The following is a 22,861-nucleotide window of genomic DNA, read 5'->3' on the forward strand; positions in this document are numbered from 1 at the left end:
ACAGATTTGTTTTAAATTTTATAAAATTATAGTAGGATACACACATCCAATAATAAAACAATCATAACATGTAAAGTATAAAATAACTACAGTATTACTACAGTTGAAAGGGTTATTGGGGATTAGAATAATACAATAATAGGAAGCAATATTTATTTGAAGGGAGTATGCTAAATTGCCATCATTTTTGTTTATTAGAGTTTATTAGACTTTTTGTCAATATTAGCTTATATTTTGAGGAATGTTTGGCCTTCCAGGCCAAGGACAACCACAGAGCATTCTTTAGCTATGTCTGCAACCTCAAAGGCAATAAACAATTGTGTGCAGAGCTCATTGTAAATGGAGCCACATATAATGTTCCAGAAGACACAGCAAACATCCTGGCTGATAAACTCAGCTCTATCTTAATCCCTCTCTTGGCCTCACCCTCCCCCAAGAAATACCATCAAATATAATTCCCCTATTATCACTAGGGAACAGATCCTTAATGCTCTCTCTAAGGCCAAGAACACTGTATCAATGAGCCTAGACAATATCCCAGGATGCATTCTAAACAGTATGAAACATGGCATATCAGGGCCTCTGGACTTACTATTTAAGTGTAGCCCCCATACTGTCTTTGTACCTCATGAATGGAGAACAGCAACAGTCATCCCTCTGCACAAAGGTGGGCCATCAACAGACCCTGGAAACTGCAGACCCATAAGTCTCTCTAGTTGTATATGTAAAGCCATGGAAAGAATTATTATGGAAGTAATCAACATTGATATAGTAAATCTCCAAACACTGGACCCAACCCAGTTTGGTTTTGTCAAGGGCAGATCATGCCTTCTCAACTTGGTGGACTTTTTTGAGAAGGTAACCAAAACAATGGATGAGGGAAAATGGTTCACTCTGCCTACCTTGACCTGGCCAATTCATTTGATACAATACCCCACCTGGGCATTGCTGACAAACTCAAGAGATTAGGTACAAACTCGTAGGTCATCTGGTGGATAGCTTACTGGTTCACAGACAGGACCCAGGATGTAAGAATTGGGGAGTCCACCTCTACAAAGAGGACAGTCACAAGTTTAGTCACTCAGGGATCAGTCCTTGGACTTCTCCTTTTTGGAATTTATTTCCCTGATGTCAATGACAATCAGTGGTCTCAGGCTGACTAAATTTGCTGATGAATGCAAATTAGGAGCTGTCATTGAATCCCACAGTGAAACAAATGTTCTCCAGGACGGGGTGACACAGACAAACAACTGGTGTCAGAACAATGGACTAAAACTAAAGGCCAAGTAATACATAATATTATCCTCAGGGAAGTCATCCATCCCTGGTAACTATCATATTGACAACACACCCCTTACAGTTGACCCAGTAGTCAGAGACTTAGGGACACACATAGATAGAAATCTAGCCTTTGACCATCATGTGGTTTACAGTAGTGAGGAAATCATTTTATGTTGCACAACTTATAAATAAAGGTATGGCATTTAATTCCAAGGAAGTCATTATTCCACTGTATTCATCTGTCATAAGACCTATCATTGAGTATAATACCCCCTTTGGTATGTACCTAACAGGCACATCCAATACTTGGAATGTCCATAGAGGTTCCTCACTAACAGAATACAGGGCATAAGTAAAATATCCTACACAGACCTCTTCAAGGCCCTATCCTTGTAATCTATCTCCTACAGGCTTTTGAGGGGAGATCCATGCCTAGGATACAGGGCATTGTCATACCCCATGCTGATGGATCTCCAGCATATCCACAAAACAAACATCACCAGAATTGCCCATTCTAAAGAATTAAACCCTGCCTGTGATATAAATTGGACCTGCTGGAGAGACAGGTATGTATCCCAGAGTCTACCCCGTTTATGGAACAGGATCCCCATCCATGTGAAGCCCAATTCAAGTGCATCTTGGACAGTTGGATGGGGAACAGGAAATTCATCCCTTGTTTGGCACCTATGTCTTTAATGGATGCAGGCAACCTGTAAATGATTCATCTTCCAGGCCCCTGCTTGTAAATGTTTCATCTCCCAAATTCCTACTTACACTAATCAAGGGTAACAGAACTTATCAGAGATTTGGGATGCATGCCTAGGTTTAAAAAGGCCTTTGTGGTCATTAGCCTAGTAAACACCTATGAACAGGGCACATTCTGTGTGCCCTGTTCAATCACAGCCCTACTTCAGGCTATGTGCCTAACGAATGGCGCACTGCTACAGTCATCCTGCTCCATAAAGGGGGAGCAACTACAGACCCTAGGAACTATCATCCCATTAGCCTGAAGAGTCTGGTATGCAAAGCTATGGAGCACATCATCATGGACCAGCTTAACAAAGATATACGCAATCTCCAAACTCTTGACCCCACACAGTTTGGCTTTGTCAAGGGGAGATCCTGATGGTGGTACCTGGTTGAGGTCTTCGAGGCAATCACTAAGGCTGTGGATGAGGGTAAGGCAGTGCATACAGCCTAACTCGACCTGGCCAAGACCTTTGATACCATTCCCCACTCAGGTATCATTGATAAACTCATCAAACTAGGCATCAATCCTTGCATTACTACGTGGCTTGCAAATTGGCTCACAGACAGAACCCACAGAGAGAAAGTTGTGGATTCTAAGTCAGACTGTCAACCAGTCACGAGTGAAGTCCCACATGGCTCGGTCCTGGGCCCTCTCCTGTTTGGCAGCTACTACTCAGAAGTCCAGGACAACACAAAAGGACTCTGGCTGGTCATGTTTGCTGGTGACTGCAAGATAGGAGTCATTATCAGCTCCCCAAGTGATGCAGACATCCTACAAAAGGACCTCTCTGAGACCAATGACTGGTATTGGAATCATGGCCTGCAGCTTAATGCCAAAAAATGCATTATCATCCCCTTTGGAAAAAAAAACTAATTTCGCATGAATTACCACATTGATGGGAGCCAACTGAACACTGAAGGGGCCATCAGAGATCTGGGCACCCAGGTTGACAACCAGCTCATCTTCAACCACCACATTACCACTGTGACCAGAATGTCCTTCTATGTGGCGCATCTTATAACCAAAGGTTTCACATCCAGGAAGACAGAGATCATCATCACTCTGTAGTCATCCCTCTTTAGACCAGTCATTGACTATAACGCCCCATTTGGCATGTACCTGGCCAGACACCTACAACAGCTGGAGAGGCCACAAAAGTACCTCACAAAAAGGATCCTAGGCCTTAAACACATGTCCTACATGGACAGACTCAAGAAACTTCAGCTGTTCTCAGTCTCTTATCATCTACTTAGAGGTGATCTCTACTTGACTTACAAAGCCATGTCCCCCCCAGCCCAACTTGAAATGCTACACCTAAAGAAATACCAGTCCCCCCATGCCACATGCTCCAGAGATCACAACCTCATCACCACAATTAACAGAACATGCTGGAGGGACAGGTTCATCTCCCAAAGACTGCCCTTGCTCTGGAATAAGCTTCCCATTCATGTCAAGCAGAGCACCTCATTGGCCCTCTTCAAGAGAAATCTTGACGAGAGGATGGGCAACAGAAAGTTTACTCCAGGGATCATTTCAGTTGCCCGACTGGATAGGGGCACTGTGAACTAACATCGGGTGGAAAAGTGCCTGGCAATTTTTTTGGGGTAGGTTTGTAAAGGCTCCAGGGCCATTAGCCTAGTACAAACCAATGAACCTATGAACCTATAACTGCATATTTGCTAAGTGTTACTTTGTCCGTTAATAGTTTATATATGTGTGCATATATATATATATATATATATATATATATATATATATATATATATATATATATATATTTATATATATATGATTTACTATTGAAATGTTACTGAGCACTTGCATGGCTTTAAAGTATTCGAACTACAGATGTTCCAATACTTCATATGTGTGCAGGTTACATGAGCAAACGTTATATTTGCGAATGGACTGTGCATTCGCAAATATAACATTTCATTATGTACAGGGATCGCAGTAGAGTTTGTTTAGGGAAATACATCCCTTTCTTCACTGTAGTGTGATCTCGGAGTTGGAATATTAAGTCGGGGGGTGTGAGGGGGCGCAGTGCCCCTGCATAAATGGGATGTTAGGTGTAGGGATTAGGGAGTTATGGCAAGGGTGGCATTGTTGTTAATGCCGTAAAATGTCATTGTCGACATTTTTGGCATTAACAGCTGTTTTTTGACAAAGGGACGTTAGGTTATTTGTACTTTCGGTGAAAAAATTTGCTGTTTAGTACCGTTTTTTTTTTTTTTTTGACATTTTGATAGTAATCCTATATGTGTGTGTGTATATATATATATATATATATATATATATATATATATATATATATATATATATGTATCTTTACATGGTTTCACTTCATATACTGAAATGCTGAAATCACGAATTTCAGCATTTTGAGTGCATGAAGTCGGAACCATCACAACACCGAAACCCCAGAAAGCCAAAATCACAAACCCGAACATACATACACTACACCACACACAAATCACAACATCTACATCACAAAAAACAAAAACACAACAAAACATCAAACATACACATACCTACACTAAACAGAAGTGGGGGTCAAGCACGACTGCACAACCCCCATGGGGGCTGCACTCTCCACACACACCCTATTTATATATACTAACTCCAAGATGGCACAAACAGAGAAAAAAAAAACTCAAACACATTCTACAGTCCCTCGCACACACACACACACACACACACACACACACACACACAAACACACACACACACACACGCACACACACACACACACACACACACACACACACATACATTACAAAAATGTTCACATCAACTCACTCACCTGAAAGTCCAAATACAAACATCCCAAACAAACACTTCCCATACTGTAGTGTCACTGCATGAGCGCGGATTCGACATATATGCATTCATGCTTATGTACTTTCGCTATCCTGAAGTTTCGGCTTCATGCACTCGAAATGCTGAAATTCGGGATTTCAGCATTTCAAGTACATGAAGTGAAACGATACACACACACACATATATATATATATATATATATATATATATATATATATATATATATATATATATATATATATATATATATTCATATATATATATATACATATATATATATATATCTATATATATATATATATATATATACATATATTATATATATATATATATATATATATATATATATATGATATATACATTATATCTATATATCTATATATTCATATATATATATAATATATATATATATATATATATATATATATATATATATATATATATATATATATATATATATATATATATATATATATATAATATACATTATTTATATATATATATATATATATATATATATATATATATATATATATATATATATATATATATATATATATATATATATATATATATATATATATATATATATATATATATATATATATATATGTATACACACACACACACACACACACATACACACACACACACACACACACACACACACATATATGTATGATTCCTAAAGAGATGATTGCTTTAGGGTTTGTGAAGTAGTGCAACATTATGTTTTGCTAGTCATGAAACCAACTAACATAGTAGGCTAACTCAACTTTAAGTTTATGAACAATGCAGTAGTGTTTTTGTGGCTGGCCATCCAAAAGAGTGTTTGAAAGAGACATTCCTGATATTATTCGTAGTAGGACTGCAATCAAAATATGGACTGCAGACTCTCTCAAATACTAGAAGCATTATTTCAGACATATTTAAAAAAACCTTTCCGTTTTTGTTTGATCTTAAAAATAACAAACAAAAAAAGGATTCAAACATTTAATACAAAACAAAAGAGTAGCTATTTACAATGTCCATAACTAGAAATATGTATATCCTTTGTTCCTAACAATCTCTCTTTACCTTATATCTTGACATAAGTCATACCTACAAATAGTACTAGCTATGTTATAGCATTTTGGTGTCAAGATGTAACAAATATGTATGTTCTTATGTATGCTAGATTTTGTTTACTTTATACTTTTTTATTATTGTAATGTGTGTATGAAAATGTACTGTTACTCATGGAGCTTTTCTCCCCGGGCCACTGTTGAAAAAGGACCTTTGTCCAGTCGGACTTTCCCTGGTAAACAACTGTTAAATAAATATGTACATATATATATATATATATATATATATATATATATTAATATGGGTCTACTGCTTTTAGTCGAATTACACTTGGTCGAAAATGATTTCAGGCTGCCCACTTAATCGAAAATACATTTCACTGAAAACCCCGTTTGGTCGAATCACATTTGGTTGAAAATGGAATATTGCCCCTGCCCCACTGCAGTGCGAGCCTGGAGTGAGAATATAAAGTAAGGAGGGGCACAGCCCCCCACATTGGTGGGTGTGGGGGCATAGCCCCCCACATAATTGCAGTAGATTCACTATTATATACATGTTAATACATTAAATATACATTAAAACCATAGCTCTCAACCTTTCATCTCCAAAATGAGGAACACTAGCCCTCATAATGTGGAATAAATGGGCAAAATGTGGAACACATACTAATGGCTTACTAACAACTTCAACTAGGAAGGTCATAGGATGGTTAAAATATGCTGGTTTTACTTATAAAGAAGATCTTTTGATGAATTAATATGATTATTTATATTTACCATGGATTTCACTTAAAAAAAATCCTAACTGAATGTGTGACAGACTCTTTCAATGTGGAACTTTGAGGAACTTCAAGGAACATGAACTTTTTAAGACCCCAAATGAGGTACGTTCCTTATAATGAGGTACACTTGAGAGGTATGATTAAAACATATGATATCAGTAAAAATAACTTGCAAAATGTGTGGGGCTGTGCCACCCCCCCCCTTACTTTATATTCTCACTCTAGGGTCGCACTGTAGTGGGGCAGGGGCTATATTCCATTTTCAACAAAATGGGATTCGACCAAATGAGGTTTCAGTCAAATGAGCGTTTAGTGAAGTGGGCAGCCTGAAATCATTTTCGACCAAATGTAATTCGACTAAAAGCAGTAGACCCATATACATATATATATATATATATATATATATATATATATATATATATATACACATACATACATACTAAACCATTAAATTCCAAAGCAAGCTCAAGTCATGTGACTGGTGTCACCTAAGACAGCTCCCTCTAATTGAAGCAGTTGCTTAATTTAACTCTAAGTTTCTTGCTATCCTTGACAACCACGCTCCTACTTGAACAATCAGAACCAATAAAAAAGTAGCACCATGGCTATCAAAAGATACCAGATAAAAAATCATAAGAAGGAATAAAGCCTGGGCCTCATGGAGGACTTCCAAATCTCCAAAGGAACAACTGTTATAAAAACAACCTAGAAGTGATACAAAGAAGTCTATTATGATAGACAAAAAAAATTATTACTGTCACGTGCAATAGAAACGCCAAAATCTCCCACAGAAATTCTGGTGTACTTTAAATAACCTCCTCCACCCAAGACATTCCACTACCCCTATTACCTTGACCATAGAAAATGTGGCTAACACCTTAAAGCCTTCTTCACGGAAACTATCCAGTCCCTTACCAACAACCTAGCCCCCAATAGCCCAACTACTATCGACCCCACTCCCAAATCACATCTGTCCTTTGGCTTTAAACCAGTACCAACATTTCTTATCAAGTCAATAATTAAGAAACTAAAGCCCACCACCCTATTGGCAGACCTCCTCCCAGCAGAGTATCTTCAAAAAGCCACTGATGAATTAGCATACCCCATTTCAATACTGATCAATAGAACTATTGTCGAAGCCTATATCTTCTCCATATAGAAGATCTCCCACATTATTCCTCTTCATAAAGGGGGTACTTCCACTGAATTTTCAAATTATAGACCTATAGCCATACTCTTACCCTTGGCAAAACTTATGGAAACATGTATCCATAAACATCTCCTACCCTATCTCAATCTGAACAATCTTTTAGCCTCCACCCAGCATGGTTTCAGACATTATCATAGTACAACCTCAGCCCTTCTTTCCTTCTCTCATACAATAAATCAAAACTGTAATAACAATAAGCTCTCCTCTGCCCTTTTCTTAGACCTATCCAAGGCATTCGACATGGTAAACCACAAGTTATTACTATGTACTCTAAAAACACTCACACTAGATAACCAAGCAATTTTGTGGTTTCAGTCCTATCTAAGTGGCAGACAATGAGCTGTATTACGGAAGGGAACTCTATCCACACTATTACCAATTACCCTTGGAGTCCCTCATGGGTCCATATTAGGTATGCTCCTTTTCTCCATTTTCATTTATGATTTGAATACAGTCATCCCAAATGCAACTGGTATTCAGTATATGGATGACTCTACTGCTATCTGTCCTGCTACCTCTCCAACAGATTTACAGAATTTATCACAAAGCTCCTTTAATAAGTTGGAAAACTGGCTCACTCACTGGCGTCTTTTATTAAATCCAAATAAAACAAAGCTGTTACTCTTCACCCCACTCGTAAAGTTTCTTTGCCATTACTTACCATAAAATCCAACAATGGAACCATAATTTCCCCAGAACCTACAACTAAGCTACTAGCCATATTAATCGACAACAATCTTTAGTATGATGCTCATATTGACTGAACTATTAAGACAGTAAATAAGAAACTTGGCTCTTTATATAAGATTAAGCAATTCCTTACCCCATTTGCTTGGACCGTGATTGCTGGAACACATTTACTTTCAACTCTACTACATGCCTCTCCTATTCTTACAAATCTAAGTAAATATGACTTAAATAAACTCACTAGCTGCTACAATAGCATTGCTAGGTTTGCCACAGATTGACCATATAGACAACACCATTGTTTGAACCTTTTAACTCTAGGCTGGCTAGAAATATACTGTGAAATTCAGCATAATCTATTAATAGTTGCACACAAAAGTCTCTGTCAACCAGAAATTACACCCATACTTAAAAATATCATCATACTGCGGTGGTGGTGCTGCGGTAGCGTTGTCGCCTCATAGTAAGACGTTGTTCTGTTCGATTCTCAGCTAAAGCGTCTTCTGTGTGGAGACATGCATGAATGTGTGTACCTTCGTTGAAGGTTGTGCATCAGAGCTGGCAACTTGGCACGTAAAAATCTACTGCCAATCATTAGCGGACCGGAGTTCCACTGGGGCAACCCCTAACATGGAAAAGCCGAAAGACACAACAACAAAAACTTAAAATGATCATCATCCCATACAGCAACCTAAAAACTCTCTGCTCCAATAATAGAATGCTAGTTCAAACTGTTAAAGCCAACAACTTAGCTGGTGACTCTCTATTTACCAACTCTGTTGGCAAAATCTGGACCTTACTTCCTGCTGAACTCACTGCAGTTCCCTCTTTAACTCAATTTAAAACATCTCTTAAAACACACTTAAAAAGACATTGGCTATGCCTGTGTACAAACCCTGACTAAACCCTTCTCTATTTACCATGTAACTCTTAAAACTTGTTTTCATGTCGAAACTATCATAACCATAGCTCCTTTACCTCAGCTGATTTAGATGTTTGATTAGTTAGTGTACTGCTAAACTACAAGATAACTTACACATCTATGTACAACTAAAATAACCAGAATAGCTTTCTGCTAGCGCTTCCATACAAAGTATATAAGTGCCAAATTATGAAACTGTTCTTGTACAAAAGTATATAATTGTCAAAGTCACACTGTCTGTATGTATGTATTTATGGAGCTTTTCTCTCCAGGCCATTGCTGAAAATAGACCAAAATACAGTCGGACTTTCCCGGTTAACAAATGTAAAATAATTAAATAAATAATACTTTTCTAGTAAATCACTTAGTTTCTTCCAAGATATGAATTGATGAGTGACATTTAGAGCTCTTATTTTAAAAGTTAACAGTTCATTTTTACATACAGATTTAGCTACACAAATAAATTTTGAAAAAGGGCAGATTTGCATTTCCAGTTTTTAGTTATAACTTTCCTAGCTATAGCTGGGATAGACCCAAGAAGAGGTATTTGTGAGCCTGGTAGAGAATCTGCGATTGGGGCATTAAATAAAATCAAAGACTCAGTAATAACATGTTTTCCAGCCACAGTGCTTGAGAGAAGTTTCTCAACTCTACCCAAAAAGAAGAGACCCTTTTACAATTTATTGCTATGTAAAACCAATCTGCATCTAAGACTTCACTACATCTCCAGCAATATAGTTTTTCTGATTTATATATTGATGCAACTTTATGAGGGCTTAAAAACTCTATGCAAAACTTCCATCTATAAATTTTCCATTAAATTGAAGATGTCTATTTTCCTGCTGACTTTAAGTATAATATTTTTAATATTTTTTTTTACCTGCTGATAAAATATTATTATTTATTTTTTGTTGAATAATTCCACATTTTCAAATCAAGAATACCAATTTCAGCTCTTATAATCTTATATATTATTGATACATATGACATTTTTAAGTAAATTACTATTCATATCAGGGACAAAAATAAAATTTTTGGAACAGATTTAGATTGCTGATCTACTGATATTTTTATTTCATCACAAATGTATTCCCTGCAAATTTGTATATTTAACCAACTAATTTAGAAGAATATGATTAAAAGAGGAATTGAAATAAACATATAAGTATGATTCAAACAGAGATCTTTTACAGTCCAGTAAAATTTATTATTTCTTAATTTTGAATAAGATTCTATGGCATTTTTATTATTAACTAATAAAATCCTCACATGTATTAATTTCCAAAACAAAATATATCACGTGTCTAATTACTGAGTTATTATTTTTACAATGACAGACATAAAGTATAACTCTGTATCAGGAAACCCAATTCTACCTGCATCCCAACTTTTTTGTGTGCCAGTCAGAAGATATCCATGTCTTATTGGACTATCATAAAAACTTGAGAAGAATGGAGTTTATTTTTTTAGAATTTTTTTAGAAGGAATATAATTAATGACTGTATATAAAACAAGAGATTTGGCAAAATTATCATTTAAATCAATGTAAATCGATCTTCCATTGTGATAAATAATGTATTCCAGTTAGTGGTAAATTGGTAATTATATGAATTAAGTTTTTGCAATTTATCAATATTGAGTATTTATTATTATCCTTTATAGTGATTCCCAGATATTTATCTATGAATTTTCCCAATTAAATTTTTATAGTTTTTTAAAAGGGTATTTATTTTTTTTATTAATAAGCTTTACATTGACTAGATTTCAAACTCAAAATCTGTTCTAAATAATCCATAGAATTGACTATATGTTTAAGCAAAATTTAAATTTCCCTACTTGTTAGTACAATATCAGCAATTGACTGAATTTTAGAAGTATAAATTCCATCTATAGTAAAACCTTTTATATTGTTATTTGATCTAATCTAGTTAGGAAATGGCCCTATTATTAGAACAAATAACAAAGGGGATAGAGGACATCCGTGTTTTGTGCCTTTTAATATATGAAATGACTTAGATATAAAGAGACCTATTTTAATAAAATATATTTAATTTTCATACAGTTTTTAAATAAATTTATAAATTCCAGGGAGACATTATATCTTTAAGCACTCTAAACAAGTAAGGCCAGTTCATTAAATCAAAAGCTTTACCCATGTATACGCTTATTATTAAAAGTTCCTTTTTATGTTTATTAGCCATAACAATTAATGTAAACAGTCTAATAATATTGTCTTGAACCCTTCTATTTAGAATAAAACCTGACTGATCATTGTTTATTAAATCTAGTAATGTAATATTTAACTTTTCACTAGTATAGACATAAACATCTTATCATCTACATTTAAAAGGGAAATGAGGCAATAGAAAGAGCATATTTTAGGATCTTTATCTGGTTATAAAATAGGTAAAACAAGAGAATATTTCCAAGATGGGAGAACATTTATAGTAGTTTTAACTTCTTCAAAAGTTTGTAACAAGACTTTTAAAATATTAAATATTTAAAATATTATCCGGCACTAACTTGTATAATTAAGGTATTATACCATTTAGACCTGGAACCTTCTTAGTTTTAAGATTATTAATTTGATCTTTTAATTCTTTAAAAGAAAATTATTTATCAGTTCTAGTTTTGTGTTCTTTAGTTATCTTATACTGTATGTTTTTGTTTAAGAATCCTGTACAAATGCACTTTATAAGCACTTACACAAGTGCATGGATCGTGCAATCCCTAACAGAACTAAGATGCTATCCTCCAAAAACAAAAGAAGCCAATCTGATGGTTCCCTGCCATAAACAAACTCTACAACAGAAAAAAGAAACTGTTGCAAAAAAGAGTAAAATCCCATGATTGGAGGAACTCCCTGGTCAGCCTCATTAAGAAGCTGAGATCCCTCATAAAATCCTCCAAAACTAGTTACGAAAACAAAATCACCACTGATTCTAAAGACAACCACAAAACATTCTATAGCTATGTTAAGAATCTCAATGGCAACACTCAGATCTTCTCTGAGTTACAGTACAATGACACTATATATACAGAATCAAATGATATTGCCAGCATCCTGGCAGATAGGTTCAGTGTTAACTTTACCCCTCTCTCACCTCCTAAAGGGCCCATCTCTATACCAGAAGAATGCAAAGTTCCTGTAATCATGGTTGCACAGGTAAAAAAACACACTCTTCAAAGCCAAGAGCACAGCATCCATGGAACCTGACAACATCCTAGGCTGCGTTCTACATGAACTACAGAATGAACTGGCACTCTACCTAAGTACCATGTTCAATTATAGCCTCACCTCAGGTTTTGTGCCCACTGAATGGTGCACATCAATGGTTATCCCACTCCACAAAGAAGGAGCCACCACGGACCCCAGGAACTGCAGCCCAATTAGCCTGATGAGCCTGGTCTGCAAGACTATGGAATGTATCATCATGGAACTTATAAACAATGACTTTGGTAATCTCCAAACTCTGGACCCTACCCAGTTTGGGTTTGGAAAAGGCAGGTCATATCTCCTAAACCTGATAGACTTCTTTGAAGTGGTCACCAAAGCCGTACATGAGGGTAAGGTGGTTCACACAGCCTATCTAGATCTCGCCATGGTTTTTGACACCATCCCCCACTCTGGAATTATAGATAAACTCACTAAACTAGGCATAAATCCCTATGTCACAAGATGCCTTGCCAACTGGCTCACTGACAGAACCCACACTGTGAAAGTAGCAGACTCTAAATCCAACTTCAGACCAGTGACAAGTGGAGTACCACAAGGTTCAGTCATGGATCCTCTCCTGTTTGGTATCTACTTCTCTGAAGTACAGACTAACACAGAAGGTCTTTGGCTAACAAAGTTTGCAGATGACTGCAAACTAGGAGTCATAATCAAAACTTCTAATGATGTGGACATAATACAAAAGGGTCTCACTGAGACCGATGCCTGGTGTCAAATCCATGGCCTCAAGCTCAATGCCAAAAAGTGCATTGTCATCCGTTTTGGTAAAAACTCTGTAGCCATAAACTACCACATAGGTGGTAGTCTACTTAACACCGAAAGTGTGATAGGAGACCTTGGGAAACAGATGGACAGTAGTCTCACCTTTGATAATCACATCACCACAGTAGTCAGGAAATTCTTCTACGTGGCACACCTCATCACAAAAGGTTTCTCATCCAGGAAAAAAAAGGTCATTGTTCCCCTCTACTCATCACTCATTAGACCCATTATAGAGTACAATGCCCCTTTTGGTATGTACCTCAGTAGACATCTACAACAAATGGAAAGGCCGCAGAAATACCTCACAAAGAGAATTACCAGCCTCAAACAGATGCCCTAGGCAGACCATCTAAAAAAACTCCAGCTTTACTCTGTAGCATATCACCTACTCAGAGGCGATCTCTGCCTAACATTCAAAGCTATGTCAAACCCAGAGCTGTTGGACATGCCCCAACTAAAGAAATCCCGACCCCTCTGGACTACACACTCAAGGGACCTAAACCTTGTCACCACAATAAACAGAACATGCTGGAGGGATAGATTCCTGTCCCAGAGACTTCCCATACTCTGGAACAAACTATCTATCTATATCAAAGAAAGCTCCTCATTAGCACTCTTCAAGAAAAATCTTGATGATTGAATGGGAGCTAGGAAATTCACCCCAGGGATCACTTCTGTTGCTCTGTTCAACAGGGGCACAGGAAAATTATTTTCTTTGGTGGCAAAAGCCAGGGTACCATTTGCTAGGCTTATATAGGCCTTAGGGCCAATAGCCTTGTACCTACCTATGAACCTATGATCCTATAAGAAGCTATTAAACTAGAAGAAGAACTTATTTTATTGAAATACAAAATCAGAACACTGAATATATCAAACCTGTTTTAAAGACATAAGAACATAAATTTGGTAAAACCCATATAAACAGCCTTCTAAATATTATCAATATTAATAATGGTTAAAAAATGCCTAAAACAGCATCAAAATTCAATCATATAATAAAAATCAGTGGAATACCATACCCCAACTCTAATAATACATACTAGATGAATGTTTCATATGAAATATGACAAATGCATGGAGTGCATAAAAGGAACAATATCAAATGTAAGATATAATCCTACAATAAATACTAATTACATAACAAATACAATATATAGTTATGACCTGCCTAAATATATTGTGCATTACCAAAGTATATAAATGCCTATATTTAACAATGAAAACTTATTTTATATACATATTTAATTGAGTGTATATGTATATATGTCTATATGTCTCTGTCTCTCTCTGACAAAACTACAACATATATTGTATTTGTTATGTAATTAGTATTCATATTCCACTGATAGATAATTTTATATGGGGTTGTTCTGGAAACCGTTTTCGCTCTTTCTTTTCTAGTGTTGAGTCATGTGGTTTGTTCTGGGAACCGTTTTTCGTGCTGTCTTTCTTCTAGTGTTGAGTTCCTTGAACCTTTGTTGTTGGTATTTGTCGTAAGCTATTAAACTAGTATTATCTACAATGGTCTTGTTTTTATTAATTTTTTCATAGTAGATTCTGAAACAATTCTAAAATGTTTTTTAAATCTATTACTTTTACATTTTTATTTCCCATTTTATAAGCTATCTCTTTAATATGATTAATATTACTTATGTTTTTTGATGTAATGGTTAATCTGTGTAAACTTTTACAGTTTATTGAACGTGATTGCAGTTTTAATTTTTCCATATTAATTGAAATTTTGTGGTGAAGTATTTCTAAATATTTCTGATTCAGATATTTCAACTCAAGATTTGTGGATTTATGATTAGGTTTTTGATTTAATTTTAATTTGTCAGTGTTTGATTATAGCACATTTAACTCCTTATCCCATTTGTTTCTTTTACATACATACCAATACTTAACTCTGCCATATAAATAAACTGTTAATGTATCCCATAAAATTGGTTTCGTAACCTCACCATTGTTATTATTATTATTATTATTATTATTATTATAGTTAATACATTGATTTAATTAATTTAAAACAACATTCACTAAAACATTTTATTTTAATTTTATATGCTGGAATTCTTTGACAATGTATAAAATTATTATTATTCAATGTTATGGTAAAAGTAACTGCATTGTGGTCAGACAAAAGACATGATACTATTAGTACTTCCTGTGTTTTAGAATAAAGAGCATTAAACATAAAAACATTATCAATATTAGTTTGCATACCAAATCTGAAGGAATGATGAGAATAGTTAAGAGAACTTGCTAACCTTAAATCAAAGATATCTCTTGTATTCATTGACTTTATAAAATGATTTAAATATTTAACTACTAGAGATAGTATACATTTTTTTATCATTAGTAGTCTTTTTATGTGATAATATACAACTAAAATCTCCACCTATAAACATTTTTGCTTTTGCATATAATGTTATAATATCTGAACACTTCTTAGCACTTTTAGCTCCTATTCCAGGAATCGATGCACATTTACAAAAGTATAGTATTTTTTGTTTATCTCTACTATCACCAAACCCAGCATACCATTCTTATTAGAATAGGTCTCAACAATTTTAGGTATAACTACCGATTTTTTCCAAAGAATAAGAATACCTCTTTTTTTACCTAAACTAGACTGAATAATCCTTAAATAACAGTCTATCTAGGCCCTTAGTCAATAAATGAGTTTCCTGTAGAAAAACTATTTCTGCTTTGTGTAATTTCAAGTATTTAGTTAAACTGCCTTTCTTTAATGGGTTATTTAGACCATTTATATTTAATGAAATACATTTGTAGGCTGTCATATTCTTAAAACAAATGATTTCATAACTAATATACAATGATTTAGTGCAATGAATACAGCATATGTGTTATACTTTTTGCTTTGGACAAAGACGCTAATATTAATACTAAATAAACTATACTAACAGCATTCATATCCCCTAACATGGAATAAAAAATTCCTGGTTTGATTATGTAATCATACAAACCACCCAGTAACAGCTTCATTACACTACCTAATCTCTACCAGTTGCTACTACTTCTTTATAATGAATAATTAACATCATAAATCCAAATAATTAAAACACACTCTTATTGTGAAACACATTTTTGTAATATGCATTTTTGAGGTACTATATAAGTAACTTTAAAATATTTAATATTGCAAATCAGACACATAACTTATATTTTAACTTCTATCTTAAAAGTTTATAATCTCTATTAAAACTTAACTTTAAGAATAATTACACCATTCATTTATAAAACCACATATATACATTTAATTTTTTTCTTCCTTCTCCCTTTTTCAAAGAATTGTTTTCTGCTATAAAAGAAAAATATCAATAGGCTTAAATAAAACAAATTAATATTCCAGGCAATAGTACAATGCAGTGATTAAAATACATTCTCTCCACCTCTTTCATTTACTTAAGATAAAACATAGAAACTTCAGCAAAACTAGAAGAAACACATACTAATAAGTATTTTTAAAAAAGTCCAATTGCCAGTAACCTGTAGCCCCCCATAAAGTATATATATATATATATATATATATATATATATATATATATATATATATATATATATATATATATATAGGCCTACTTCTTTTTAACAAAATTACATTTCTACGAACAGCACTTAACCAAGGACATGTTCCTGAAGATGCAGTTGTGCGATGTTTGAGTTTGCCAAAGTACATTTTAGCAAAGTGGTTAATTTAAAGCTGGTAGTGTGAGAAGTTGTAGTATACAGTGTTTATGTACCTTCTTGTCTGCCATACCAGCTCTCTAGCATGAAGGATATATGGGTAATGTTTGAAGGTAAGAGCATACGGAAAATTAATTTTATAGCACCTTGGTATTTAAATGGAGATAACATTACAGTTAAGGTTGTGAAATCCACCATTGTTGTTACTGTAGTGTTATCCTGAATTTGTACATATAATTTGCAGGGGGGTGTAGGGGGTGCAGGGGGGCTTGCTTCCCTGCAAAAATGTTAGGAAATGTATGCTCATTATGTTTATTTAGTGCATTGGTGTCTTTTCGGTATGTTGTTGTTCAGTTATGTCAGACTTCAGACTACTGAAAATTTAACAAAGTGCACTCGGTTAACTGCTGTTCGCAGAAATGTAATTTCATTAAAACAAAGTAGACCCGTATATATTGCTATCACAAAATTGATCCAAACTGCTACCCTCTTCTTAAAATTCCATTTCCAAGCTTTCACATTTATTCCCATATGAAAAATCTCTACAATTGCATTTTATATATCTGATAAATGTTCTCCTCTAATTTCCCTTCCCTCCATACTTTATACCTTCCCATCACTATGGAGTATCTATTGTCTTCTTCTCCACACATTTCCTGTACTTCAGCTCCTGTATTACCATTAAATGTATCAGCTGCAGTAGAGTCAGATATCATCTCTGAAATAAATGCGTCTGTACATCATCAACCAGCCGTACTCCACATAAGGTTCTATGCATTAACAATGTCTCCTCACAGAACCCAGAGTCCCCTATCTTCCTACCTCCCTCCTGCTCCTCCATCTCCTAGGCCTTCTATAACATCACTATTCCTTCCTCCAGTTTCTTTTTCCTCCAGCTCCTTATTTGGTTACCCCACCAACTTTTCTTCATTCACATTCAGCAATTCACTTTTATTATTCTCCCAGAACCTCTCACTCTCCTCTTACTTCTCATCACTATTTGCCCCCCTTTCACCTTACAATCAGACATCGATATCCCAACATCACCCCATGGAAATTCTCAACACTTTTATCACCCTGTCTCACTCTCTCACACTCCACAATTGCTTTTTTTTCTGAAATTTGCCTAAACCTAGAACCAGTTACACTCTATGATGACACAGCCACTCCATCCCCGAGAAATCACCCAAGCATTCTCCTTATCTTTCCTTCAACATACACATGCAGTCACATTCCATCATATTCACTGCTTTGTGTCCATCCATCCCAAACATTCCCTCCATTTTCCCATCTCCCATTTAGCCACCATTGATTTTCCACCTCTTTCTTTCATTTATCTTCCCACATATAATTTAGAATCAACATCCAACATCTATCTCTTTTTCTTTTCTTTTCTTCACTCAGATTGACATTTCTAATCCTTCTCCATTGCTTCCCCCAAACAAAGCTATATCTCAGTTCTTACACCTTTCTTACCCATTTCTTCTTTCACATCATAGTAATACATGTCTGGATAAATAACATCTACAGTAGAACCATCTTTCTTGTCAATTCAGTACATACCATCATAGTTCTTGGCTTCATTCTCTACCTCTACAGGTGCTACCATATTTCGCCTACCAATCCCTTACAATTTATTAACTCTGTTACCCTCCATAATGGTACATTTCTTTAACCCCAACACTTAAATTCTGCCCTCAATAACTTGACTACCTGTAAATTTCCCTTTCACTCTCACACGACCACTATAACAAATTTTTCATAGGTCACTACATGTGTAGTAGGCTAATGACTTCTACGGCCTTTTTAAGCCTAGCCATGCATCCCAAATCTCTGACAACTTCTGGTACCCTTCGTAAGTGTAAGCAGGGGCTTGGGAAGTTAAGCATTTAAAAGCAGTGGCCTGGGATATGAACGTCTCCCCAGATGATGATTATAAATAAATTATAAAATAAGTCTTTGGATCTCTGGTAATGGTAATTTGTGTGCTTTTTGGACATGTGGACAGGGTGGGGTGGGGTGACATAGCCTTGTATGCCTGCCAGGCATACTTCACCCACATTCAACACAAGAGACAGGGATAGGAGATTTTGAGGTGGTCTGGGTCTGAATAGATTTATTATTTATATTATTATTTATTTTTTTAGAAGAACCCTGCTGTGTTTCCAGTTATTATATATTTTAAGTACAAGTACAAGGGGCAAGGGCATTGACTTGTCTGTGATGATACTGATACTGTGAAACAATGAATGACATGACCATGAGAGAGACGCTGAACATTTGTTTATAAATTGCTCAGCATAGAATGACTTCCTCATTACTGGAGTTACATGATTAGTCTATATGTGTCCCCAAGTCCCTGACTATTGGGTTGATTCATAGGGGTGTGTTGTCAATATGATAGCTACCAAGAGCGAATGACTTCCTGAAGGATACTATTATGCATTTGCTGGCATTTACTTTTAGTGCATGGAATCTGACTACTTCTAATTTGCAATCATCTGCAAATTAGGTCAGCCAGAGGCCCTTCACATTGGCCTTGGCTTCAGAGAAGTAAATGCCAAAATCTTCCAAATGTGTACATCACAATACCTGCCTTTACCAGTTTTAACATCCCACCATTATACGCCACCCTCAACAAATTTTACTCCCTGTCTATGCTATTCCCCATCACTATCTCAACTAGAATTCTAAAAAAACTGTTCACTGTATGATTCACATTTTTTGTCATACACCTGTACACCTTGGAGTGTACACTCATCCCACCCTTGGTCTCAAGAAAATTAATGTCAATCCTGCAGTTGACCTCATCTTCACAAATTCTCTGTCCCTCTTCCCTCCACTACTATATTAGATATTATGCTATGCAGCCAAACCACCAATATACTGGCAAATAGTTTTGCAGCAAATGTATGAGCAAAGTAAGTCTATAATTTGCAGTCATCTCTACCTTCCTTTCACTTTGCAGCACTACTGTCATAGTTTCTTACCATGACAACCTTTCTACATCTGTGATACTGTTGCACATCTCCACATTACAACAGTTAGTCTTCTGCATGCCATCTTATGAATTTTATTTGCTACTTCATATCACCTTCATACCTTCCCAGTCATTATGAACTCTACTGAGTGCAGTACAACAGCCTCTATTCTCCTATAAAGCATTCAGTTCATTCCCTTCATAACACATCTCACTGCTCAGCTTCTCCAGTTACATTTCTCTTTTCCATCTCACATTTTCCCTCCATTTACCCATTTGTTAAATGCCACAAACATATGTAAAACTCCTTTACTGTCTCCTACTCTCCTCACATTTTTATCCAAGAAAAATAAAACAATTCAACTTTTACTTCTGCAACTCTGTATTCACCTCCTCTTTCATCTACCACAGGTCTCCACCTCTTCTTCCTGTTTCTGACTTTGACTGCCTTTGTACCTACTCCCCCTGTAGTCCTTGTTTCCTTAACCCTTGTTCCATCCTCACTGTATCCTTCCTCTGTCAGCTCTGCAAAGCCACATGTTCACCTCTGTCCTTCCTCTTCTATCTCTTTCTGATGCATCCCAGTTTTTATTTATTTCTCCTTCCATGCACCCCAATGCACTCCATTCCCTTATCATTTGTTGAAGTTCTAGTTCAGAGTCTGCTTTTTGTGTATTATCTGTATACAGCAGCTTTGTTGATCTAGTCCCATTGACCCATTTGCCAATCCATCAGTAGTATAAACAACAGTGGCTTCAGAGCTAAACCCTGATGCATGCCCATTCCCACCTGAAATCCCTCTGTAAATCTGAACACTGTTCACACTTCTGTCATTGGGTCCTAGAACATTACCTATACTAATGCTGCCATTGTTTTCCAGACTTCATACCCCTGCAGGACTGCCAGAAATCAACTCTGGACCTTACCATATGCTTTCTCCAAATCCAAGATTACCGAGTTGGACTCTTTTTCATCTCTAGCTTCTTTCCACTACCTGTCTCACAGCAGGCATTGGGTGAGTTGTACTGTATTGTGATCTGAATATAAACTGCTCATCTCCCAACTTACTTTTGACCCCTCTGTGTATTCATTTATCAGTCATGCAATCCATCACATTTAAAAAACATGACAGGAGTCTGATACCTCTGTACTGGTCATAGTTGTGAAACCCCTCTGATTTTATACACTGGCACTATGTATGCATAATCCCTAGCCTTTTTCCTTTCTAACATATAATTTACTTTCCTGCAGCATAAACATCTTTTCCTTTCCTCTCTCCTGGCTCGCAATCACCCTTGACCTTTTGTCCTTTTGTTTTCATTACTCCATATTTTCTAATGCAGTCCTCCTCTTCCTCTCATCTCCCCATAGTCCAGAATTCTTTTCCTCAGAAGTTCCCCACCAGTCTACCCATTCTGTACTCCTTAACTGTATGACTATACAACTCTCCTCCCAGAACCCCTCTGGTGTTGACAGGGACCATATCAGGCCTTAATTATTATCAGTGCTAAAGCACTGTCCATAGTCTTCCTCTAAGAACTGTAACATCTCCTTTAACCTTTACTCCCCAAAATTGCTTCTTTCCTTTGTGAGAGCACATAGATCCTTTCATTCCATTAAAGCTTCACCAACTACTTCCTTAAGTCTTTCCTGCAAACTCTTCCTTCCAATCCTACCATTATCACTCCCCTAGCTCTTTCCAGATATATCTTCTCTGCTTCCTCCAATCCATAACTTAACTCTTATAGGACACCACTCCTTTTCTATGCCCTCCTTAAATCTTTCACCTTAATGACTATTATTCCCACTGTCCCTTAAGAATCTACAAAACTCCTGTTTGCCATCTCAGGCTTCCATGCTTGGGTATATATGTATTTATCAGACTTATTGTCAAGGAAATCACTGTAAAGCCTACACAGTTTTGTTTTGGTCCCCACAACACTGCTCGGTTAGTTGACTCGCAAGGGGTAAGACATTAGTCAAAGGAAGGCTAGGGGGAAAAACGTGGCTATAAGTCCCTAACAGTATTCATTACAGGCCTTAATCATTTTTGCTAACTGGCAGGCAGTTAAATAATCCACAGAGTCTTTAACCCACAATTCTGAGCTCTAAAGGCTGATGCTTTAGCCATTAGGCCATTCTAATCACACCTCCATGCATGCACACTTGTTCTAGTAATACTTTTGCTGTCTAGGTTTTGGAACTCCTTGTCCTTATTTCACCATGCTATCATCAGGCAGACAGAAGAAAAGTGTCAAATTAATCTGTACTCCCCCTATTCTTAGTATAGTTTAAAATATACACTCTACTTCACATAAAATAACATGACCATTCCAAGTCTATATAAATTGTGCCATATGGAGCTGAATCAATGTGATCCTGTAGGTGCCAGTATATGTCCTATCCCATAATCACTCTGTTAAGCTTATCCAGCAAGAAATTATTATGCGAGCTCTTGTTTTCCAATTCAGAGTGCTGTATAAAGAAAATCCATAGCAGATTTTGCTCACTCACTCACTCCTCCTGTTTTTGCAGTCTGCTTTTATATAATGGATTTGTTAACCTCATGCATCCTGTCTAACACATTCTACACACTCCTAATAGCCTCTATAAGATTTGCCATATTGATGGAAAAGTATCAATTTGTACAGTAGTTACC

The 22,861-nt window shown here is 35.9% G+C and overlaps 1 protein-coding gene across 1 annotated transcript in view; it reads left to right on the forward strand.

The window, feature by feature from the left end:
• The window catches only part of LOC122797756 (transient receptor potential cation channel subfamily A member 1-like), a 1,191,690-nt gene that overhangs the window by 1,152,336 nt on the left and 16,493 nt on the right, over positions 1-22,861 (forward strand). Inside the window, exon 28 of the mRNA XM_044066280.1 lies at positions 14,916-15,007. Within this exon, the coding sequence (XP_043922215.1) occupies positions 14,916-15,007 (92 nt within the window). The remainder of the gene's footprint in view (positions 1-14,915; positions 15,008-22,861) is intronic.

This window comes from Protopterus annectens, chromosome 3.part1 (genome assembly GCF_019279795.1).
Source record: "Protopterus annectens isolate FY-2018-M chromosome 3.part1, PAN1.0, whole genome shotgun sequence".
Classification (NCBI taxonomy): Eukaryota; Metazoa; Chordata; order Ceratodontiformes; family Protopteridae; genus Protopterus; species Protopterus annectens.